This window comes from Triticum aestivum, chromosome 2A, assembly GCF_018294505.1.
Source record: "Triticum aestivum cultivar Chinese Spring chromosome 2A, IWGSC CS RefSeq v2.1, whole genome shotgun sequence".
NCBI classification, from domain to species: domain Eukaryota; kingdom Viridiplantae; phylum Streptophyta; class Magnoliopsida; order Poales; family Poaceae; genus Triticum; species Triticum aestivum.
In genome coordinates this window covers 130539198-130564585 of record NC_057797.1, presented here as the reverse complement: position 1 = coordinate 130564585, position 25388 = coordinate 130539198, and the positions used below count along the sequence as shown (strand labels likewise).

The following is a 25388-nucleotide window of genomic DNA, read 5'->3' as shown; positions in this document are numbered from 1 at the left end:
TGCCGACAACATCGGGGAGACCATCTTCAAGCTTCATGAGAAAATCGAGCACCTTCAAGCTCAGATCTATGACCTGCAAAACCAAAACTGTGAGTATGAATATAGATTCAAAAGGATGAGTTTGGCTGCAGATTTGAGGATCCTGGAGACTCGGTCATCCTTCTATGATGGTGAGCCTATGCCTTGGAAGAAGGATGACAAGCCTACGCCATCAACAAAATCACCACCGTCTCCTCGAACCAAGAAGAATTGAGTATCTGGTATGGGCACTCCACTTGGCAACTGCCAAGCTTGGGGGAGTGCCCCGGTATCATATCACCATCACTTTTATCTTTACCATTTTTCTTAGTTCGATCCCTTTGGTAATATCTTGATCTAGTAGAATAAAAGTTCTTAGTATGATCTAGTTGTGAGTTTTGCTTTATTATCCTTCTATGTAATCGAGTCCGTGATCTATATAATAAAGATTAGTGTTGAGTCAAGGGATTGATTATTTTGCCATGATCCTAAGTGAATAAAATAAAAGAGAAAGAAATAAAAAGAAACAAAGAGATCATGTGACTCTTATGGAGAGTAATGAGCTCACATAGAAAGAGTATGATGAATAAAAGTTATTGAGGGTTGACAAACATAGTTTTGGTCATCGTTGCAATTAATAGGAAATAATAAAGAAAGAGAGGTCTTCACATATAAATATACTATCTTGGACATCTTTTATGATTGTGAGCACTCATTAAAATATGACATGCTAAAGAGTTGACATTGGACAAGGAAGACAACATAATGGGTTATGTTTTCTTACATCTGAGATGAATTATATTGTCTTGGATCTTCCAACATGATGAGCTTGCCTTTCCCCCTCATGCTAGCCAAATTCATTGCACCAAGTAGAGATACTACATGTGCTTCCAAATACCCTTAAACCAGTCTTGCCATAAGAGTCCACCATATCTACCTATGGATTGAATAAGATCCTTCAAGTAAGTTGTCATCGGTGCAAAGCAATAAAAAATGTTCTTTAAATATGTATGATTGATTGGTGTGGAAGAAATAAGCTTTATACGATCGTGTGATATGGAAGTAATAAAAGCGACAGACTACATAATAAAGGTCCATATCACAAGTGGCAATATAAAGTGACGTTCTTTCGCATTAGGATTTTGTGCATCCAACCATAAAAGTGCATGACAACCTCTGCTTCCCTCTGCAAAGGGCCTATCTTTTACTTTTATCTCCTACATTGCATAAGAGTCATTGTGATTTTCACCATTCCTTTTTACATTTTATCCTTTGGCAAGCACAATATGTTGGAAAGATCTTGGTATATATGGCTAATTGGATGTGAGTTTTCATGAACTATTACTGTTGACATTACCCTTGAGGTAAAACATTGGGAGGCAAAACTACAAGCCCCTATCTTTCTCTGTGTCCGATTAAAACTCCATACCCATAACTATTGCGTGAGTGTCAGCAATTGTGAAAGATTATATGATAGTTGAGTATGTGGACTTGCTGAAAAGCTCTTATACATTGACTCTTTCCTATGTTATGATAAATTGCAATTGCTTCAATGATTGAGATTATAGTTTGTTAGTCTTCAATGAAGTTTACGGTTCATACTTGATATTGTGATTGAATTATTACTCTACCATAAGAAATCATATGACAAGAATTATATAAGTTGTTGTTTTAAGAATGATCATGATGCCCTCATGTCCGTATTTTATTTTATCGACACCTTCATCTCTAAACATGTGGACATATTTTTTGATTTCGGCTTTTCGCTTGAGGACAAGCGAGGTCTAAGCTTGGGGGAGTTGATACGTCCATTTTGCATCATGCTTTTATATCAATATTTATTGCATTATGAGCTGTTATTTACATTATGTCACAATACTTATGCCTATTCTCTCTTATTTTACAAGGTTTACATAAAGAGGGAGAATGCCGGCAGCTGGGATTCTGGCTGGAAAAGGAGAAAATATTAGAGACCTATTCTGCACAGCTCCAAAAGTCCTGAAACTTCACGGATGATGTTTTCCTAATATATAAAAAAGATTGAGCGCAAGAACTTCACCAGGGGGGCCACACCCTACCCACGAGGGTGGGGGCGCGCCCTACCCCCTGGGAGCACCCGCCTACCTCGTGGGCCCCTTGGTGGCCCTCCGATGACCATCTTCTGCTATATGGACTCTTTCGATGGGAAAATAATCATAAGCCATCTTCTCGAACAAAACTCCGCCGCCACGAGGCGGAACCTTGGCGGAACCAATCTAGGGTTCTGGCGGGGCTGTTCTGCCGGGGAAACTTCCATCCCGGAGGGGGAAATCATCACCATCGTCATCACCAATGCTCCTCTCATCGGGAGAGGGCAATCTCCATCAACATCTTCATCAGCACCATCTCATCTCAAAACCCTAGTTCATCTCTTGTATCCATTTCTTGTCTCTCTAAGTCCTGGATTGGTGCTAGTAGGTTGTTAGTAGTGTTAACTACTCCTTGTAGTTGACGCTAGTTGGTTTAATTGGTGGAAGATCATATGTTCAGGTCCTATATGCACATTAATACCCCTCTGATTATGAACATGTTTATGCTTTGCGAGTAGTTACTTTTGTTCCTGAGGACATGGGAGAAGTCTTGCTATTAGTAGTCATGTGAATTTGGTATTCGTTCGATATTTTGATGAGATGTATGTTGTCTCTCCTCTAGTGGTGTTATGTGAACATCGACTACATGACACTTCACCCTTGTTTTGGGCCTAGAGGAAGGCATTAGGAAGTAATAAGTAGATGATGGGTTGCTAGAGTGACAGAAGCTTAAACCCTAGTTTATGTGTTGCTTCGTAAGGGGCTGATTTGGATCCATATGTTTCATGCTATGGTTAGGTTTACCTTAATACTTTTGTTGTATTTGCGGATGCTTGCAATAGAGGTTAATCATAAGTGGGATGCTTGTCCAAGTAAGGGCAGCACCCAAGCACCGGTCCACCCACATACCAAATTATCAAAGTACCGAACGCGAATCATATGAACGTGATAAAAACTAGCTTGACGATATTCCCATGTGTCCTCGGGAGCGCTTTACATCATATAAGAGTTTTTCCAGGCTTGTCCTTTGCTACAAAAGGATTGGGCCACCTTGCTGCATCTTATTTAATTTTGTTACTTTTTGCTTGTTATAAATTATCTTATCACAAAACTATCTATTACCACTTATTTCAGTACTTGTAGAGAATACCTTGCTGGAAACCGCTTATCATTTCCTTCTGCTCCTCGTTGGGTTTGACACTCTTACTTATCGAAAGGACTACGATAGATCCCCTATACTTGTGGGTCATCATTTACCCATAATACGGCAATAAAGTCTGAACACCTTCATGGTAGTTCGGCACCCCGAACTTATAGCATTATATGCATCAGCTCTGAATCATGTCTTGGGTCAAATGTTGGGTTTTCCCGGCTCCCATGTTTTGCTGCCTTACGTTCCGCTATATCAGCTAAGGCGGCACAGGGAGAACTACTGCGATTGTGTCCCGGTTCTTCCGGACGAGCACCTCAGTAGAGAAAGCCGAAAACTGACTGTCGTGATACGGTGAGAACTGGTCAGCTGTTCGAGAGGTTGTAAAATCTTTAAGGATTCTTCCCGCATAATGCCATAACCAATGCAGCGTGCGATGGATCGGATTTTCTTCCGATCAAGTGCTTTTAAAGCCCCTCGTGCGGTCTTCCGAACACCAGGGGCTGCGCCTACCTTCCTTTTCTAAAGCTCCTATGGCTAAGTGAGAGTGATAAAGCCCTATAGTCTGATTGTCTGGTTCGTTGTGCTGAACACCTCCTTCGAAGGACCCAAAAACTAGGATAAAGCGTCCGTGCAGGAGGATAAACTTTCATATAACAGGCAATAAATAATAGAAATGACCTTGTTCAACATTACAAAGGACAACATGATTGCACTCATGGAAATATAATGTCCTTGGTGCATTGCTCCGCTACAAGGCAGGATCCTTTCAGGACACTTCCATAATATAACTCAGGCTTGCGGTGCTCCTTTCCCTTCGGCGGTCCCTCGGTCACCAGCTTTTCAGCATCCATCTTCCCCCAGTGCACCTTTGCATGGGCGAAGACCATTCACGCACCCTTTATACAGACCGACTGCTTGACGACATCCAGTCGAGGGCAGGCACTCGCAAGCCGCTTCACGAGCCCGAAGTAGCTGCCTGGAATCGGCTCAGCGGGCCATAGCCTGATAATCAAATCCTTCATGGCTAGCTCGGCCGCCTTATGCAGTTCGATCAGCTGTTTCAGCTGATCGGCAAAAGGCACCGGATAATTCAGTGCCAGATACTGCGACCAGTAGAGCTTATCCACAGTGTTCCTTTCTTCGTCTTAGTAGAATTATGCGGCATCAGATATGCTGCATGGTAGCTTCGCAAATACCCCTGGAGAAATCCAAACTCAAGATTAGAAACATGATTTTCTCCCCAAATACTTGCCTTACATGGAACAAGCCTTACCCGCCGCGATCTTCCTCGCCTCTTGGATCTCCTGCAGGGCACCTTGGGTTTCCCCCTGGGCATCGCACGCGGCCTGATGAGCCTTGGTAAGCTCGGATTCTTTCTCCGTTAGACTCTGCTTCAAGGCCTCGCATCTTTTCACGACCTCTTGGAGCTCTTGCTCAGCTTCCATAACCCTAGCCTCGTGCTTCTCACGAAGAGCCTGCCTTGCGACTGCCTTTCTCTCGGCCTCGGCAACAGCCCTCTTAAGAGCCTTGACTTCGGTCATCGCCCCTGGAGCAAATCACAAAACATATTTTAAATTCGTTCGCACTGAACGTGAGCAAGGTTTGTGCATACCTTGTTTATCCTCCAACTGCCTTTTCAACAGGCCCAATTCTTCTGTGGCCTGCTCCAGACTTTGATTTAGTCCGGAGACCTCCTTGGTATGAGAGGCGGCAGTCGCTACAGACGCCTGTTTATAAAAGAAGAAAGGTAATGTCATCAAGTGAGTCTCCTGCGAACATAGATTTGATCCTCTGTCCGGTTCTTTCTCTCACCGAACAGTGTATCAGGGGCTACTATCTATACTGTGACACTCTTTGAAACCTCATAAAACATACCTCAAAGCCTCTTATAAGGCTAATACAGGCTTCATTCAGTCCACTCTCCGCAGACTGAATCTTCTCAGTCACCGCACCCATAAGGGCACGGTGTTCATCGATGATGGAGGCGCTTTTCAGCGCTGCCAATAAAGTATCCAACACCTCTGGTTGGACAAAGGTTGCCGGTGGAACAGGTACACCCCCTCTAGCCGAGGGAGGCCGCCTGCCTAACTCTGGAACCATATTGGTCTCCGGAATTGCATCCGTCTGGGGGCCGAATTCAAGATGGCTCCCGCTGACGACGCCCATGGGAGCGTTCTCTCCCGTGTGTCCGGCCCCTGAAGTTTGACCTCCTGGCGCCACCTTGGCAATCTCCCCCCCCTCCTTGGCCTGGGTCCTCCTGGGACGAAGCCTTAGTGTCATTCGCGTGTTTGGGGGAAGGGGCCTTCGGGGTGTCTCGCTCTCCATAGCATCCGAGCCTAGCAAATCCTCCGACGAGGATTGCTCGGCGTGGGACCTTGCCGGACTACAAAAAGTATGGCTCAGACTAAAATATTATGCCATGATGAGTCTAGATGCATAAACGTGTTTGGATTTTATATACTCATGAGTTCACCAGGGGTTGAGCCCTGGGATCCCACTCCGGGCTGCTATCAGCGGCGGTGGACTCCTCTAGAAGAAGAGTTTTTCCCTTCTTAGGCGACTCGGCCTCCAAGGATGTGGAGGCTGTCCTCTTCTTTCTTCCCCCCACTGGGGATTCGTCTTCCTCCTCCTCGTCCTCTTCGGAGGAAGAACGGGCATTGGAGTCTTCGGATATCGTGTCCGAGGCGCCGCGATGACGAAGGCCGCCCCTGGTCTTCTTGGTCTCTCTCTCTCTCTCTCGGCCTTCTTCTTCGGCGCCTTGTAGGACGCCGGGACCAGCATCTTCGTTAGAAGCTGGTCGGCCGGTTCTTCAGGTAGGGAGGCCGGACAGTAGATCTGCCCCGCCTTCTTCGTCCAGCCCTAGGAGAGTTGTGGAAAATACATTAAGCGTTTCCCTTGGGTTACGTGAATAAAACTTATGATGACTTACCGAACTTGCGGGGCAGGACAGGTGGTACCCGCGGTCCTCGGCTGAGTCCGATCATGATTTGCCGGACTTAAAAAAGCACCTTCTAGATGTCTTTATGTGAGGAGTCAAAGAGCTCTCGCAGGGTCTGGTGCTTGCCCGAATCGAATTCCCATAAATTGCAAGCCCGGTGTTGACAAGGAAGGATCCGGCGAACTAACATCACCTGGACTACATTGACAAGTTTGATATTCTTGTCTTCCATATCCTTGACACACGTCGCCGACAGCTCGTCGGACGAAGACCAATCCAGGCCCTTTTCGGGCCAGGACGTAAGCCGCAAGGGGGCTCTGGATCGGAATTCAGGAGGAGCAGCCCATTTCGTGCCGCGCGGCTCGGTGATGTAAAACCACTACTGCTGCCACCCTTTGACGGAATCATTAAAAGTACGTGTTGGCCATGTGACATTGGGCATCCCGCTCACCATGGCGCCTCCGCACTCGACGTGCTCGCTGCCCACTACCTTGGGCTTCACATTAAAGATCTTCAGCCATAAGCCGAAGTGTGGCGAGATGCGGAGAAAGGCCTCGCACACGACGATGAACGTCGAGATGTTGAGGAAGGAATTGGGGGATAGATCATGAAAATCAATCCCATAGTAATATATGATGCCGCAAACGAATGTGTGGAGGGGAAACCCTAGCCCGCAGACAAAATGAGGGAGGAAAACAACCCTCTCGTGGGGTTCCGGAGTAGGGACGATCTGTCCTGCCGTCGGGAGATGGTGGCTGATTTTCTAGGACAGGTACCCGGCCTCCCGAAGCTTTTTGATATTCTTCTCCCGGACGGTAGAGGCCATCCATTTGCCTCTTGCTTCGGATCCAGACATTTTCAGAAGGCCTTTGTGGCCGGAGAGGATGAACGCTTGGGTGCTAGGGCTCGAGCGGAGGGGAATGGATAAGCAGAAGAAGAAAGCGTGGGTGAAAAAGGGGAGTCCTTATCTCCTTATAAAGGCGGCAGGGATCCTGCACCTCCCCACTTGCCCGGTAAACTCGCTTATTCCCCAAGCGTCGCGCTAAAGACGCGGTTGGATTACCCATGCCCGTATTGATGAGAATCCTGAGATAGGGGGACACGATCTCTGTTTCGATAAGACATGCCCATAAAACCGCCTCGCATCATGCGCAGAAGCTGGTTAGGGAGAATTGTTCGAATAAAGACTGGATTGTGGCGTGGTGTCACGTTAGGAAAAGTTGTCAGCGGATTAGATTTATGGAATATTGTACTCTCTACGGTGGTATGTGGAATTTGTTTTGCAGAGCCGGACACGATCCTTGCGTTCAAAATTTTCTATGGAGTATTCGGAGAAGGAACCCGCCTTGCAATGCCGAACATAATCTGCGCGTCGGACTCATCGTCATTGAAGCCTGGTTTAGGGGCTACTGAGGGAGTCCTGGATTAGGGGGTCCTCGGATAGCCGGACTATATACTTTGGTCAGACTGTTGGACTATGAAGATTCAAGATTGAAGACTTCGTCCCGTGTCCAGGTGGGACTCTCCTTTGCGTGGAAGGCAAGCTTGGCGATTCGAATATGCAGATCTCCTTCTCTGTTACCGACTCTATGTAACCCTAGCCCCCTCCGGTGTCTATATAAACCAGAGGGTTTAGTCCGTAGGAAAACAACAATCATAATCATAGGCTAGCTTCTAGGGTTTAGCCTCTATGATCTCGTGGTAGATCAACTCTTGTAATACTCATATCATCAAGATCAATCAAGCAGGAAGTAGGGTATTACCTCCATCAAGAGGGCCCGAACCTGGGTAAACATTGTGTCCCCCGCCTCCTGTTACCATCAGCCTTAGACGCACAGTTCGGGACCCCCTACCCGAGATCTGCCGGTTTTGACACCGACACTCGCCTTTCTTGGGCACGACGACCGGGTTCGCTAGCCACTTCGGGTATCGAACCTCGCGGATGACACCTACATCTTGTAGCTTGCGGGTCTCCTAGACAATGAAGGACTGCTTCTCTACGGACTGTCGTCGCTCCTTCTGCTTCACCAGGCGCACATTTGGGGCACACCCTTAGGTGATGCTCGATTATCCCCCTCGGGACCCCGACCAGCTGCTTGGGCTCCCAGGCGAATACCTCCTTATTCACGCGCAGGAAGCTCACCAATGCCTCTTCTTGGTTCGGGGCAAGGTCGACACCTATGGTTAAGGTGGCTCCTTAGGCCCTGTCCTCGTTGATCGGCACCTGCTTCGTCTTGGCCCGATCTTGAGAGAACAATTGCTTCTTCTTCACCGACGCAGCCCCCTGGGTCCCAGGTGCTGCTTCGCCTGCGGAGTGCGCCGCTGCCGCGGCCCTGAAGGCGAGCTTGAGGGCCGTCAGGGCCTCCTTGGTGTCTCTAACCACAGTGAGGACGCCGCTGCTCCCTGGCATCTTCATGAGGTTGTAGGTAGGATGAGTTGCCACCATGAACTGATCCAGGGCAGGGTTCTCGAGGATGGCATTGTACGGGAGGCCGATGCGAGTGATGTCAAAGTCGATAAGCTCAGTGCGGTAATTGTCACGGGTACCGAAGGTGACTGGGAGGTGGATCTTCCCCAGGGGGCTGGTGGAACCGGTGCCAACCCCAGAGAAGGGCTTGGTGGGACGGAGCCGGCCATGCGGCACGTGGAGCAAGTCGAAAGCTTCCACTAAGAGCACATTGAGGCCAGACCCGCCGTCGATGAGGGTCTTGGTTACCCCCACATTGCAGATGGTAGGGGTGCAGAGCATCGGGAGCGCGCCTGAACTAGCGGTGGTCGTCGGATGGTCCCCTGAGTCGAAGGTGAGGTCGGCCTTGGGCGCCACCCATCCCGGAGGAGATCCCTGCTGCACAGAAGCGGTGCCCATTCGACGGAAGAACTGCTTGACGTGGCGATCCGAGGGAGGCGCTTGCGATCCACCAAGGAGGGCTGCAACAGCGGGGGGCGCTGGTGCTGCGAAGCGCGTGACGAAGAGACCGCGCAGTCCCTCCCAAGAGGCCATAGAAGATCCTGGCAGGTTGAGCAGCCAGGCGCGTGGTACACCGGCGAGGGCCATGGGAAACCAGTTGGCCATGACCTTGTCGTCACCTCCGGCTTCCCAGACGGCCTCCTCGTACACCAGCAGGAAGGTTGCTGGATCCACTGCGCCATCGTAGCAAGGCGGCATCTCTGGCTTGAACTTGTGCGGCCACTGCACCCGTCGTAAGGCGGGGGTGAGGTCCCGGAGGCCCATGGCGTCCCCGTGCGTGCCCGTAGATCCAACCGGAGGGGCGACGCCTGCCATGAGAGCCGAACGGAGGGACGAAGCGAGCGGAGAGGTGGAGCAGACGGGAAGGCGAAGCTCGGGCGCACCCCTACCTAGCGCGCCAAATGTCGGATTACGGGTTTCGGCAAACCCTTGAGAGGTTCGAACTCTCGGGTGTGCATGAAGAACACTCTCTCGCCAACTTGCTCGCTCGACGATCTCACGGCCTAGCTCAACGAACCCAAAGAGCAAGAGACATGGGGGTTTATACTGGTTCGGGCCACCTTCGGTGTAATACCCTACTCCAGTTTGTGGGTGGATTGCCTCGAGGGACTGAGGATGAACTAGTACAGTGGATGAACAGCCTCAGGAGGTGAGGTGTTCTTGAGCTCGATGAGCTGGTGGGTGTGTGGGTGACCTGAATGATTCGTCCTTGCTACGGTGGTGGCTATGTCCTATTTATAGTGGCTTTGGTCCTCTTCCCAAATGTTTAGGCGGCAAGGGATCCCACAACGGCCAAATTCAAAGGGGGGCAACTAGCACAAGCTATCCTGACAAAAGTAGTCTTCGTCTGCCAAAGGCTCTGGCGGTGACGCTGCTATGGGCTCCGCGATGACCCCGTCCTGTCGTCCTGCTGGTCTTGGTCTTGTTGCACCGATACGGAAACCTTTGCCTAATGCCTCGAGACCCCGCGCCTGCGCTTGCCTCCTTAGCACAAAAGAGGAAACTGGTACACTGCGCCCGCTGGCACCCGCCTGGCCTTGTTCGTCATGGCTCAGTCACGCGAACCTCGCGAGGTTCCCCTTGCATAGATATCTCCGCTCCTCGGGAGCCAGCCTAGTGAGGCTGCCCCTAGGGCAGTCTTTGTGTCGTCCGCCTTGCGAGGCTTGGCCCCTCGCAAGGGTCTTGAGTTGCTGCTGCTGAAGCTGGGCCGTACCAGGCCGTTGATGGAGCCACGCTCGCGGGCCGCAGGAAGGCAAGTCTGGGCACCCCCGTTCCCAGGACACCGACCCACGATCACTTGCAAATGTGAGATCTGATAGAGATAGATATAAAAGATTACTAAAACGTAAAACAAAATAAAAGTAAATAAATTGCAGCAAGGTATTTTGGGGCTTTTTTTTGTTTATGGATCTCAAAATATATGGTGGAAAATAGACCCGGGGGTCATAGGTTTCACTAGAGGCTTCTCTCTTGAAGGAAAATAATACGGTGGGCGAACAAATTACTGTCAAGCAATTGATAGAAAAGCGCAAAGTTATGACAATATCCAAGGCAATGATTATGAATATAGGCATCACGTCTGTGTCAAGTAGACCGACTCCTGCCTACATCTAGTACTATTACTCCACACATCGACTGCTATGCAGCATGCATCTAGAGTATTAAGTTCATAAGAATGGAGTAACGCCTTAAGCAAGATGACATGATGTAGAGGGATAAACTCAAGAAATATGATGAAAACCCCACCTTTCCACCCTTGATGGCAACAATACAAATACGTGCCTCGCTACCCCTACTTTGTCACTGGATGAGGACACCGCAAGATTGAACCCAAAACTAAGCACCTCTCCCATTGCAAGAAAAACCAATCTAGTTGGCCAAACCAAACCGATAATTCGAAGAGAAATACAAAGATATCAAATCATGCATATAAGATTTCAGAGAAGATTCAAATAATATTCATAGATAAGCTGATCATAAATCCACAATTCATCAAATCTCGACAAACACACCGCAAAACAAAATTACATCGGATAGATCTCCAAGAACATCGAGGAGAACATTGTATTGAAGATCAAAGAGAGAGAAGAAGCCATCTAGCTACTATCTATGGACCCGTAGGTCTGTGGTAAACTACTCACGCTTCATCGAAAGGGCAATAGAGTTGATGTAGATGCCCTCCGTGATCGAATCCCCCTCCGGCAGGATGCCGGAAAAAGACCCAAGATGGGATCTCACGTGAACAGAAGGTTACGGTGGCAGAAAAGTATTTTGGTTGATGCTTCTGTTGATATTGGAATATTTTTGATTTATAGAGCTGAGAGGGAGGTCGGTGGACTCCCGAGGGGCCCACAAGCCAGGGGCGCGCCTTGAGGGCTTGTGGTGCCCTTGGGACTCTTCTGACTTCATCTCCAAGTTCCATGGGTGTATTCTGGTTCAAGAAAAATCATCGTAAAGTTTTATTCCGTTTGGACTCCTTTGATATTTCTTTTCTGTAAAACTCAAAAACAAGGAAAAACAAAAAACTGGCACAGGGCTCTGGGTTATTAAGTTAGTCCCAAAAATAATATAAAATAGCATATTAATGCATATAGAACATCCAAAAGAGATAATATAATAGCATGGAATAAAAAAAATATAGATACATTGGAGACGTATCATCCACCCATGAAGAGTCCACAAAGAAGCAACCTTGTTTATCCCACCATGGCCATTGCCCACGAAGGACTTGCCTCACTCGGGTAGATCTTCACGAAGTAGGCGATCTCCTTGCCCTTACAAACTTCTTGGTTCAACTCCACAATCTTGTCAGAGGCTCCCAAGCGACACCTAACCAATCTAGGATACACCACTCTCCAAAAGGTAATAGATGTTGTGTTGATGATGAACTCCTTGCTCTTGTGCTTCAAATAACAGCCTCCCCAACACTCAACTCTCTCTCACGGATTTGGATATGGTGGATGATGATTTGAGTGGAAAGCAACTTGGGGAAGGCTAGAAATCAAGAATCTTGTGGTAGGATTGGAATATCTTGATCTCAACACATGAGTAGGTGGTTCTCTTTGAGAAAATGTAAGCTGGAAGTGTAGGCACGTTCTGATGGCTCTCTCCCACATGGAGAAGGGGCTGGAGGGGTATATATAGCCTCCATGCAAAATCCAACTGTTACACACATTTGACCCAACTCGGTCAGACCGAATAGGAGAACTCGGTGAGACCGATTTAGTTCATAATGTGAAAGTTAGGAATCTCAGTGGGACCGACTGGAACAACTCGGTGGAACCGATGTGCTAGGGCTTAGGGCAAACATCAATTCAGTGGCACCGATTGCATCAACTCGGTTAGACCGAAGTGAAGCAACAAGGCAACCGAGTGAATGTCAAGCAAACTCGATGGGACTGATTCCACATTTCGGTGAGGCCGAAATAATGCAACAAGCAACAGAGAGTTTGCAAGGGCATCTCGGTGAGACCGAGATCCGTATCGGTGTGACCAAAGTGTTTAGGGTTTCTGGCAGTGGCTATGTTAAATGAACTCGGTGGCGCTGGATAGAAGGTTTCGATGGGGCCGAGTTTGACTTTGGGTTTTGGACATATTTGGAATGAGAAAGTGGTTGATGGCTTTGGAGCAATATCACTAAGCATTTTGAGCAAGTAGACCATTAAGCAACACCTCATCTCCTTTTAATAGTATTGGCTTTCCTATGGACTCAATGTGATCTTAGATCACCAAAAAAGAAATGAAGAGTCTTGAGCTTTTGCCAACATGCGTCCTTAGCATTTTGAAGGGGTTCCTTATCCTCTTGTCCTTAACACGCCATTTTTGAACTTGTCTGAAGTACACTTAGATGAAACATTAGTCCAACAAGAGATATGTTGACATTAATTACCAAAACCACCCAGGGAGCACTTGTGCTTTCACCATGCCACCCTTTGACTTCAGAAGCGCCATTTTATCCCAGCTCAGCCAATGCATCTTTCTTTTTTCCTTTCTCTACACCCACCAATATTGCCGCATCATCCGTGTTAGGTCATCACACACTGAAGAAGGCAAACAAAAAAACTCGTAACATAAGCGGGCATTTCTTGGGCAACACCTTTGATTAAAATTTCCTTATTGCCAAAAGGCATACACTGTTCACTCTAGTCAACTAACCTTCTACCAAGGCTTGACTGTAGGGTCTCAAACGTACCTTCATTCATTCTTCCACCAGTCACTGGCAGGCCCAAATACCTAGGGCCAAAAACTAGCTGAGAAATATCCAGATTTCCCTTTAACATCATCAACCACAACATCAACGCAGTTATGAAAAAAAGATAGAACACTTTGAGGTGTTTATGAGTTTCCCCGTTGTCAAAGAACAAGTGCTCAACAAACCTTTAACCATCTATGCCTGTTGCCACGAAGCTTCAAAGAAATAGCAATGAATCATCTGCAAAACAATAAGTGTGAGATTGTCGATGCCCTCCGACAGATTTTCACCCTTCAGGCCATTGTCTGCCATAGACGTATGTGATACGTCTTCAACGTATCTAGAATTTTTTATTGTTCCATGCTCTTATAGTATCAATCGTGGATGTTTCATATGCAATTATATATCATTTTTGGACTAACCTATTAACCTAGTGCGAAGTGCTAGTTGCTGTTTTTTTACTATTTTTGGTTTTCCATGAAATCAGTACCAAACAAAGTCCAAACGCTACGAAACTTTTTGGATAAGAGATACCCTAGAAGCTTCGGGGAAAATGACGGGGTTTATTCATATTGGTTGGATTGACTTTGTCTACATCATGTCATCTTGCTTAAGGCATTACTTTGTTTTTATTAATTCAATACCCTAGATGCATGCTGGATAGCGGTCGATGGGTGGAGTAATAGTAGTAGATGCAGGCAGGAGTCGATCTACTTGTCTCAGACGTGATGCCTATATACATGATCATTGCCTTGAATATCGTCATAACTATGCGCTTTTCTACCAATTGCCCATCATTAATTTGTTTACCCACCGTATGTTTTTTGTTCGAGAGAGAAGCGCTAGTGAAAATTATGGCCCTCAGATCTACTTTTATCATATATAAAATCCAAAAATACCTTGCTACAATTTATTTACCGCTCTTTTATTTTGTGTTTTATTTTATCTATCTATCACTACGAGATTTGATCCTTGCAATTAACCGCCGAGGGGATTGACAACCCCCTTGTTTGTGTTGGGTGCAAGTATTTGTTTTTTTGTGTGTAGGTGTTGCTACAGAGGTTCTGCGTTGTTCTCTTACTGGATTGATAACCTTGGTTCTTAACTGAGGGAAATACTTATCTCTACTGTACTGCTTCATCCTTTCTTCTTCGAGAAAATCCCAACATAGCTCACAAGTAGGAGTATGCACCAAGGCAGATAGTGCAACCTTCCCTTCCCTTCCCTTCCCCCCCGCTCCCTCTCTCTCTCTCGTGCAATGAAGTTTTCCTAGTCCCCTCCTGCCTGCCTCTTGACGATATACAATCTTCCCTTTCACTCATTGATGCATATCTCTAATCCCTATGAGAAGCGATGACCAAGCGATCAAACTTTGTTCAGGTGACAATGCGCTAGGACCTGACACAACAGATGTGCGAGGGCGGTAGACGAAATTTCTCCCGAATAGGATGCAATATCAAATGTGGTGACTGATCTTTTCTCCAGCTGATTTCAAATTCATTGTTGTTGCGTAGTCTTGTTATCCTTGAGCATTGGCCACAACGTCTAAGCTCAAACATCTATGGTTGATCTTGAAGCGATCCTCAACCTTCACACACTTTCCAAGGGAAAACCCACAAGCTTGGAAGCTCCTGAACGATTCCGAATGTTTATGAGTCCCCACAACTCCACGAGTGACACACACAATGAAGAACTTAGAAGGGAAATTCAATTATTGATGAGTGAAATCTTGGATATAGGTGGTGTGTCTCTGTTCCATCTCTCAGATGGAAGAATGTATTTCGGGGAGGAGATCTCATAACCAAACATGCTAGCTCATCGGGAGAATAATCATGGACATAACCCCCTTCCAATTTTGTTCATGTTACTTTGTCACCGTGACCCATCTGGGGCATCTAGAGTCTAGACTACTTATGGACTTTTAGGCGGAAAGTGTTCTGAATGGTTTCAATGCATTATTCGTGATGAGTTTACTGACCCAAGGCTCACTCGAGTAGATCCTCTAGATAAACATGTAGGCTACAAAGACAAAATGATAGACGAACCTTTTGGTGGTTTCTCTCACGGATCAGGAGTGTCTGTAGGATTTGGGCCGGACATTGATCCCAACTGTCGTCACTATTAATAATGCGACCTTCTTATGACATAGCATAATGTCTTTTACCAAGAGCACCCGCAACACTGTCCCAGGAGGGGTTGTTGAGAGTGTCTTGTTTTGCATGGCGCATATCGAAAACCGACAAGCGGAATGTCATGATAGGATCATTACCTGTTAATGAATGCTTGTGCAACGGACCTTCCTATTGATTTATTATAATGCTCATGTAATACACTAGATGACTTGGAAGGAGGGAAACATGGCACATGAAGCGGGTACCAACAACAGTTATATATACCGAGTACACTATAAATGCCCTAGCAATACACATTCCACGAGATGCCCCCAATGTGTTGTACTAAAGAATTGAGAAATTATCTAATTCATCAAAAAAATTATGCTCGCCAATATTTATCGGCATCCACCTAGGCACGTCAACAAAGCACAACATTTAAAAAAAGAAATAAAACTTTTGTTGAAATTATATCATCAAATATAGAAATAAAGAAGAAGAGATTAAAAAAAAATAGAAACAAAAAACCCTAACAACAACTAAGAGAACCCAAAATGAGAAATAATTTTTTATGACATTATTACATCATCAAATATGGAAAAAAGAAGAAGAGAAGGAAAAAAATAAAGAGAAACGAAAAACCCTAACAACAACTAAGAGAACCCAAAATCAGCCCATAAACCCATAAATCCGGCAAGGCAAACCCAAAATAGTGAGAAGAAAAGCCACCCCCGTCTCAACAACTCGGCAGCAAGGAAGGGAAAGGAAGGAGCAAAGCAAACCCTCCCGTCGTCCCCCCCTCCGCCGTTATATTAACCCCACCTCCGCCTCCGCCCCCCTCTCTCTCCCCCCGTCTCCGCCCCCTCCACTCAGATTCCTCCGCGCCTCCATGGACGACCTCGAGCAGGCCATCCTGCTCGCCTCCGACTCCCCCGCCGCGGCCTCCGCCTCCCCGGCCGTCCGCGAGGAGGCGCTCGCCTTCTGCGCCCGCGCCCGCGACGAGTCTCCGCCCTCCTCGCTCCTCCGCCTCTGCCTCTCCGGCCTCGCCTCCTCGCCCCACGCGCACGTCCACTTCTGGTGCCTCCAGTCCCTCCACGACGCGCTCCTCCGCCGCCGCATCGCCCTCCCCGACGACCTCGCCCTGCTCCGCTCCTCCCTCCTCTCCCTCGCCTCCGCCTCCAACGCCGCCTCCCCGCCCTTCCTCCGCAACAAGCTCGCCCAGCTCGTAGCCCTCCTCGTCCGCCTCGACTACCCGCATGTCTACCCCTCCTACTTCCTCGACCTCCTCCCGCCCTCGCCGCCGCAGTCGGGCCCCACGGACATGTTCGCCCGCGTCCTCATCTCCCTGGACGACGACCTGCTCTCCCAGGACTACCCTCGCAACGCCGACGAGACCGCCGACGCCTGCAGGGTCAAGGACGCCATGCGAGCGCAGTGCGTGCCCCAGATCGCCCGCCACTGGCACGACGCCGCCGCCACTCTTGGTGCGGCCGACCCTCCCACTGCCGCCGTAGCCCTTGATGCGGCGCGCAGGTGCATCTCCTGGATCGATGTTGCGCTGGTCGCCAATGATGTGTTTGTTCCTCTTCTATTTGACATTGCCCTGTCCCCTGCAAGTGCTGCCCCTCTTGCCGCGGCGGCGGTGGGGTGTCTCTCTGCCGTGGCTGCAAAGAGGATGGATGCAAGGGCGAAGGTGGCGTTGCTCAGGTCACTCTTGTCTGCACAGCAGGGGCTTGGTAGCCCAGACAGTGGGTTAAAGATGGCATCTTTGGTGACGACTTATGCTGTGGAGGCTCTTGCCTGTTATCGCAAGCTTGGCCCTAGCGATGCCGATGGAGCCGCGGCATTGGAAATGCTCGAAGAGGTGCTACCAGCTGTATTTTCGGCAGCAGAAAGCTGCTATGAGGAGGATGTTGATTCTGGTTCCGTGCTTGAGTTCTTAGCTGGCTACGTCAGTACGATGAAGGCTCCATCTGAGAAGCAGCTGGGGCACTTGGGGCGGATCTTAGAGGTGGTGCGGCAGCAAATGACATATGACCCAGTTTACAGGGTGCATCTTGATGTGCTCGACAAGATCGGAAAGGAGGAGGAGGACATGATGGCGGAGCAACGGAAGGATTTAGTGGCATTGTTCCGCAACATTTGTCGGGTAGCGCCAGCTGCCACACAGCAGTTCATAAAGGGGTTGATTGTGACGGCGCTCTCATCCGCAGAAGCTACCGTTGAGGATGTTGAGGTCACTCTTACTCTTTTGTACCGGCTCGGGGAAGCAGTGAGTGAGGAGGAGATCCGTACTGGGTCTGGGCTGCTCGGGGAGCTTGTGCCCATGCTTCTTTCTGCGAGATTTTCGTGCCACTCACACCGCTTAGTTGCATTGGTGTATCTTGAGACAGTTACACGCTACATCAAGTTCATGCAAGAGAATGTACAGTATGTGCCACACCTTCTTGCTGCATTCTTGGATGAGCGTGGCATACACCATCAGAATTCCCATGTGAGCCGCCGTGCGGGATACTTGTTCATGAAAGCTGTCAAGTTGTTGAAGGCAAAGCTAGTCCCTTACTTGGATACCATTTTGCAGGTATTTCCTTGCCCGTTTTTTAGATACACACACCATCTAGTTTATTGTGCTAGATCTGAGGCTGTTTTGTTTGTGAGTTAGAGCTTGGAAGATGTCCTAGGACAATTCACTTCTATGGACTGGGCAAATAAAGAGGCAAAGCTCTCCAGCTCAGAGGATGGCAGCCAGATTTTTGAGGTGCATTGTCCATCTGTCTCTATAGCATAACTTGGCTTGCACCTAGCTGTTTATGTTCTTTAATTGGAATACTGAACTTGGACCACTGGCATGATTTCTTATTGCAGGCTGTGGGGTTGTTGATCGGTATTGAAGAGGTATCACCAGAGAAGCAGGTTCAGTGCTTGACAGCTTTGCTGAATCCTCTCTGTCATCAGGTGATTGTTTCCCTTCTGTCCAATATGATAGCTCTAGTTCTATAGGAGAGAGGGAACTTACTGGGTTAAGTGAAAATCAATTCCAGATCGAGTCGCTTGTTATGGGTGCCAAAGCACAAGGACTTGAAGAATCATCCCCGAGAGCTACAAGTCTTCTACAGATTGTTGTTGCATTGAATATGGTTACCAAGGTATGCTTTACATTTGCACCTAAGAAGAAATGATCAATAGGACAATCCTGTATTCTGTGGGGTAGTATACTGAGCCATGTCTGGTATTTTTTCTTCCGTGTTCTGGTCATATTTTCTAATCTAGTTCTGATTTACTCTCCTGTAAATTTCTAGTTCTGTACATGTGTATCACATCCTTACTTAATTCGGCTGTTGTCTTTTCTAGGGCTTTAATGAACGCCTCGTGATGATAAGTAGGCCAACAATCGGTGTAATGTTAAAAAAGGTAAATTCTATCATTCTTTACTTCCACGTTTTCACTTAATCTTTTGCGTGGTGATGTTTGCTTGTTGTTAAGTAGCATATGCAAGTGGCTGGTGAAGAGGACATTTGCCAAGTCCTTGATTACTCTGCATCAATAAGCAACATATCCATGATCTTTGTTTTACTCTTCTTCTGATGCGATATTTTCTTACCACTTTGTCTTCAGACCCTTGATGTTGTTCTACAACTCCTTGTTTCATTTCCTAATGCGAGGCCCCTGCGATCAAAGGTAAATCTGAACCTGTTTCTTTAAGATCCTCTTTAGTTCACTGTTTGGATGATTAACCACTTCAAACTCATGCAAATGTAGGTCATATCCTTTCTGCACCGCATGATTGAGATATTAGGAATCTCGGTGCTTCCATGTATTCCGATCGCACTAAGACAATTGCTGGTTCATAACGAGGTATTTGTTTTTTTGCTTATGTTAATTTGAATTTACCCTTCTTGGTTCTTCGTTTGCTATCCCTGCTGATGTGTGTAGTACCTGCAGCACTTAGGTTTCTTTTCTCAGTAACAGTTCCTTCTGCAGTATTTCTTTGAGGGAAAAGGGTAGGAGAAGGATCCTACTGTATATATGCAGAAAATATAATACAAAAACATGTTCTTTATATCTGTTGAAAAGGAAACGAAATCATGCCAAACACAGCAATGTAGGACTGTAGGAAGAATTCATTCTGCTCCCAAAACTTATAAGAGATCTCGGTAGTGAATATGCAATGTCCATGAATGGATTTGTATGTATAACCACTTGAGTCGTGCTCCTCGTTTCTTGAATGGAAAAAGAATATTAAATGCCTCTTCTCAGTTACTCCCGTTTCTTGGATATACTTAGCACAAATTTCTTTCTGGTACCCGTCGAACTTCATACTAGCTGCATATTATTATTACTTCGAGCAACCTTCTGTCACTTGTGTACTCTTTTATTAAAAAGATAGGCTTCCTGCAGCTAAAATTATGTTGCTCCATCTGGGCTGTTCACATCATTATTTGTTTCCATACAGGCAAAAGATATGGTCGATTTCCTTGTATTGGTAAACCAAATAATATGCAAGTTTAATTCTTCAGCAAGTGGCATACTGGAGGATGTCTTTCCTACTATTGCAAGTCGTTTGTCTGTGATACTGTCACAAGATGCCTTTTCTACTGGTCCTGCAGGCAATACCGAGGTAAAGTTAATCACATCTGTAAACAATAGCTTAAGTTATTTTCATGTTTAGTAGCTTCCTGTTCTTGTATTCGTCTCTGTGATCCTAGAATGCTAAATGCTAGTTCCTCCATCCCAAAATAAATGTCTCAACTTTAGTACATCGTACTTTACTAGTGCCTTCTAGATCTAAATGTATTGGATTGATAGGCATATACACGTACCACATGAACCTCTTTGTTACCCGTGTGTCATACTTCCTTTCTTTGTTTCTTTCTGATGGTGCAACTCCAGCTAACCCCTGGCAAAACTATCTACTGACATCGAAAAGCTTTTCAGTACTGCCCATCTTAGTCATTATACTCGGTGGCATTACCTTAAGTGGCCATATACCACTTAACTCAATATCTTTCGTTTTGTAAGCATTTGGATCTTGCAGTATTTGATAGTTTGTCGTGTGCTTGGGCTTGGGCTTTCGGGCAACCCACCCCAGGGGTTCTGATTAAGGGCGAGTGGTCCCCTTTGTCATTGGTCTTCACATGTTCCATTAAAGACATACATCCCTCTCTGTAAATTCCGCCTCTCTTTCTTTCTTGATGAATTGGTGGCGCTCCTGCTGGTTGCTCTTTTTATTGCAATAATGTAGTTGTATACGTCACCTCACCTTGTGTAGCTAGCTTTTGTCCCTGGCTAGTTTACTGCCCCCATCCATTAATTCTACCTACTTTCCTTGTTCTGGTAGGTGTCAATTGGGTTCTAGATGAATTACAGGCTTCCTTATATACTGTATTCATTTCTTACTGTTGCAGGAAATGCGTGAACTGCAAGAGCTGCAGAGGACATTATACACATTCCTCCATGGGATGGTTACACATGATTTGTCTGCAGTTCTCCTTGCTCCTACCTGTAGGCAGTATTTGGAAACCATAATGCAGTTACTTTTGTTTACTTCATGCAGTCATAAAGATATACTGCTCCGGAAGGTCAGGATTCTAGTTATCTTGATTTACAATATTTCTTTTTATTATAGCTATTTTCCCCTCCTTTTTTTCCTGCGATGAAATATAGCTATGTTCTCCACTTCCACTGTTCACTTACACCTTGATTATGGTTTTGTTAGGCGTGTGTGCAGATTTTTGTCAAACTTATAAAAGACTGGTGCACTACATCCAAAGCTGATGATAAGGTATTGCTGTGTTCACTCCGTGTGATCTTGCGCTGTTAAGTGTCTCTCTAGTACCTGGACAGTTGTATTACTCAAATCTCATGTGTTCCTGTTTTTACTTTCTTGTTTCATCAGCTTCCTGGCTTCCGAGTATTCATGATTGAGAAGTTTGCTACTGGTTGCTGTTTATACAGTGTCCTTGACAAATCATTTGATTTACGTGATGCAAATACGGTAATAATCTTGCAGCTTGCAATCCTTGTGTTTGTTGTGTTGAAAGTAAACTTTACATGATTATTTGGCTGTTTGTCCGGCTCTATCTGAACCTCAGTAAACTTAGTGACACCCATCTTAGTGGGAGCTATAGGCATCAAATTTTGTGAACACTGCAACTTCCAGTGGTGATAGTTACTTTGTATTATATTGCATTACTTGGTAAGTTAGATTTCTGACCGCCTACACCAGGTTTACTTGGTAAGTGGTGATAGTTAAATTTCGGATGACCACAGTTCCAAAGTAATATAAATTTCAACTTGTGCAGCATGATTATTTAGTCTGTTGTCCCGTAGTTCATATCAGCTTTCTTAAATATCCTGGGAATTTCACTCAAGAAAAATAAAATCTAGTTCTGTCATTGTAACGGAAATTCTAAACCTTACACTTAGTGTAATATGGCTGTATGAAGCCTCTATTTCTGTGACGTTCCAGAGTGAAGAGTTGCAATAGCCATATGCTGTTTTTAATCCATCCAATTTTGTAACTGAATCATCCTTAGAGATTACCCCACCATCTTGGGTCCTTCCCCTAGAGAGGACCGGGGTGGACGGATGTAGATGGGATTTTGAAAAATCCCAAACGATATGTTCCAGAGAAGCGTAAGGCGATGGGATGTACCCTTACATATGAAATTTATATAATTTTAGTTCTCAGCTACACACTATATCAATCTGATCTTTGGCAAAAAAGAAAGTACATGTATCATTGCCCATAATCTGAAGCTAACCTGTTAAATTTTCTACTACTATGCAAGGGATTGTAGAACACTTACCTGGTCAGTTCCATTTTAACTGGGGAAAACTTTGTTTTTGCCACTAGCTTTTCCCTTAAACTGATCGAGTTGTACAAAACGAATTGCTGAGTTCGCCATCCTAGACAAGTGATTTTGTTGATTCATGATGATGATTGATAATTAGAGTGCGTGGAGTCAAAACTGAACATGTACTAATGCAGTTCAGACAGTTGTAGCTGTTAATCTGGAATCAATTGTAATGTGGGTTCCATAGAGCACCAGTATGTTTTGTTGAATTTCAGAATTCCGGTGTCGTCATTTTGCAGCAGTATTGTAGTTAAAATCTACATGCTGTTGCATGGTGATATATTGACCAATTTTTTATATCCAAAAGTACATGGTGATGTATTGACCAATTGGTTTATTTCTTCTAGCTTGTTGTCTTTGGTGAAATTGTGATGGCTCAGAAGGTTATGTATGAAAGATTCGGGGAGGACTTCATTGTAAATTTTGTAGCAAAAGCTCTTCCAGAAGCTCACTGCCCACCGGAGCTAGCTGAACAGTACTACCAAAAGTTACAGGTGCGATCTTATCTTGACCTCATGTCATTTCTGGTTCCTAATCTATATTTATATCTATATAAATGTATGGTGGATCAGAGGAACCACCTTTGTTCTTAAGACTAGAAATTCTCTCGTGATTAAGAGAAAAAGAGTAGAATCTACAGCACACACAACTTATTATGTTGGAGCCAGATTATGATTGCCGATTTATCTATGTCAACATTATATCTATTACTCCCTCTGTAAACTTTTATAAGACCTCTTAGATCACTGCAAAAGTTTACAGAGGGAGTACATTAGTACAAGGGTACAACAAATACAACTTGTGCTTCAGTCACTGGCTTTACAGTGTACAGCAAATACGACTATATTCTCAACTGTAAACATATAAGTTGAGCGGGCAATTTTACCAGTTGCTGTAGTAATATCAGAATAGACATTGAAGTTACTATATGCAGACTCAAAAGGTTGAATCACTGTTCTCAAAAACTGAACCTACATGTCTGTGGACTATTTTTTCTACTGGACTATTGTCAGGTTGATGGATGTGCCATCAGTATGACGTTTAAGTTAGGAAACTGTTATTAGTATCATCTCTTAGGAAACAAAATGTAGTTGTATTCACACGGTGAGTATATATTACTCCCTCCGTCCCATAATATAAGATCGTTTCGCAAGCTTTTAGCTTGTGAAACGATCTTATATTATGGGACGGAGGGAGTAGCTCTTAACTTGTGACTTGAGAGAAATGGTGATGGATGAACTGTTGGATCTCAGGGCTATTCTGTTGCCTGGGGACGCTTTTTGGCCTGTGGGTTCCATAGCTGGTCTGGTTGGAGAGGATAGTTGGGGTTAGGGTCTTAGGTATTAGGGAAACTAGAGTTTATCTACCGTTTCCTTGAATCCCTGGTGTGCCAGTTTGTATCCAGTTAGAGTTGGTTCCACACAGCTCTAATTGGAGGGTTTAGTCATCTTTTGTTTGCCCTATTGCTTTGGGAAGGTTGCTTAATTGAGACTTGAAAGTAACATTGATTAGTCGATGACTCCCATCTTTTGTTTGTCCTATTACTCTGTGAGGGTTGTTTCTTTGTAATGTGGAATAATTATACATGCTGTCATGATTCATGAATACCTGATCTTATTTGTAGCATATTAAAGTCTTCACTTTGTAATAGAATATTTCTTGTTGTAATCAATGTAGTTTTTTTTTTCTTCAACAGGGAAACGACATAAAGGCATTCAGGTCATTTTATCAATCACTTATCGAGAAAATAAGACAACAGCAGAATGGGAGTCTTGTGTTCAGATAGCATCATCCTATTCATTTTCAATCTGTTTGCCAGAAGACTCGTCAGCTGTATGATTTGAGTATAGGTAGTTATTTCTGACTTATTTACGTTGTTTTTTTTCCTATCTATTTTGCCACTATTATTTCAATCCTAATTTCTTTGTTTAATTCATTAAAATTTGCAGGGTAGTTGTATCAGTGATGTATATAAAGCTACCATTTCTGAGATTAGAAGGTATTGTCTTGCCATTCACATAGTTATTTTTTCCTATCTATTATTATCTTGCTATGTATGTTCCATCTTTTTTGTATTCTTAAGAACTGTGCATCTTATCGGTCAATTCTTCCATTCTGATGGCTTAACGAACCTATAGAGATTTGTAAGAGCGGAAGTCCTGAATGCATTTATCATGAATTCCATAAACATGTCTTTCACCAAGCAGTGTAATGCGATGCATCCTTTTGAACTTTTTGTGGTAGTCTGTTTAAAGTTTTCATTATTTCCGTTCGCATCTTCGATAAACTAAATATTTATATGCACTTTCACCCACCATTCCTCATTTTAGTTGTGTGCTATCTGCATACAGTTTGAACTGGCCTTTTGTATGCTTGCAGATGTATAATGCGGGAACATTTTTACAGACCTGCCGTGGCGAAGTTGACTGTTCACCGCATGTCATCGGATGCAGGGAAGTATAACCCAAGAGTTTGTCATGAGAGAAAAAAAAATACAGGGTTCCATTTATTCGTTTGGAGACTTCTCCCCAAAGTGAATTGGTTGTTTGTTCTCCTACCCGGGCTTGAAATTTTGTAAGGCAATCTCAGTGAGCTAAATAGCCGGGATTGAAAGAGTTGTGTGTGTGGGCCGTGTTTTTCCTGACAGAAAGTTGTCGCACCGCCTGTTGTCGTGTACCAAATTTTGTCTGAGCTTATGTGGTTGGTTTCCACCCCCATTTAGTTAGCTGGGGGTGCTGTACAGACTCTATAATGTTCACCTTATTCGCCCATCCGATGATCTAGTGACCGCAGTGGTATCACTCTGGTAGTACGCAAGGTTTGAGCTGCTGGATGTCTTCTCATCTCGAAGCGTGCAAATTAGAATATTTCCTCGCCTTGTTCCACCCGTCCTTTTTGAAGTTTCTGCAAATCTGAAGTTTCTTCCTTGTTCTGCCTATCCCTTTTTAGATTTTGGATCTTCGAAACAAAGAAGCCGCATGGTTTGATTCCGGGTCTTTGAAATAGAAGACTGCATTGTTGGTGTCTTGGTGACAACGATGTGGCCTCCTTCCCTGTCTTTGTGGAGTTACATCACCGTTAG

General features: G+C 45.4%; 1 protein-coding gene across 2 annotated transcripts; it reads left to right on the top strand.

Annotated features, from left to right (window-relative positions):
* The first annotated feature begins 16280 nt into the window (after positions 1 to 16280).
* On the top strand, positions 16281 to 25118 carry LOC123187968 (exportin-T). 2 transcript variants are annotated; one of them, XM_044599986.1, is made up of 15 exons: positions 16281 to 18030; positions 18112 to 18207; positions 18315 to 18404; positions 18491 to 18595; positions 18801 to 18860; positions 19065 to 19127; positions 19209 to 19304; positions 19903 to 20067; positions 20855 to 21028; positions 21166 to 21231; positions 21346 to 21444; positions 22654 to 22800; positions 24003 to 24156; positions 24256 to 24305; positions 24713 to 25118. In XM_044599986.1, the coding sequence occupies exons 1-13, from the start codon at positions 16339 to 16341 to the stop codon at positions 24090 to 24092; spliced, it is 2943 nt and encodes a 980-aa protein (XP_044455921.1). In that variant the 5' UTR covers positions 16281 to 16338; the 3' UTR covers positions 24093 to 24156; positions 24256 to 24305; positions 24713 to 25118. The 2 variants fall into 2 exon arrangements, with proteins under 2 accessions (XP_044455921.1, XP_044455920.1); XM_044599985.1 differs by having other exon boundaries at positions 24686 to 25118.
* The last annotated feature ends 270 nt before the right edge of the window (positions 25119 to 25388 follow it).

Excerpts from the sequence above, each read along its gene's own strand:
- LOC123187968 (XM_044599986.1), top strand. The coding sequence starts at position 16,339 with ATGGACGACCTCGAGCAGGCCATCCTGCTCGCCTCCGACTCCCCCGCC. Across the intron at positions 18,208-18,314 it reads ATGGCAGCCAGATTTTTGAG|GCTGTGGGGTTGTTGATCGG; the intron begins GTGCATTGTCCA and ends TTCTTATTGCAG. Across the intron at positions 19,305-19,902 it reads AATTGCTGGTTCATAACGAG|GCAAAAGATATGGTCGATTT; the intron begins GTATTTGTTTTT and ends GTTTCCATACAG.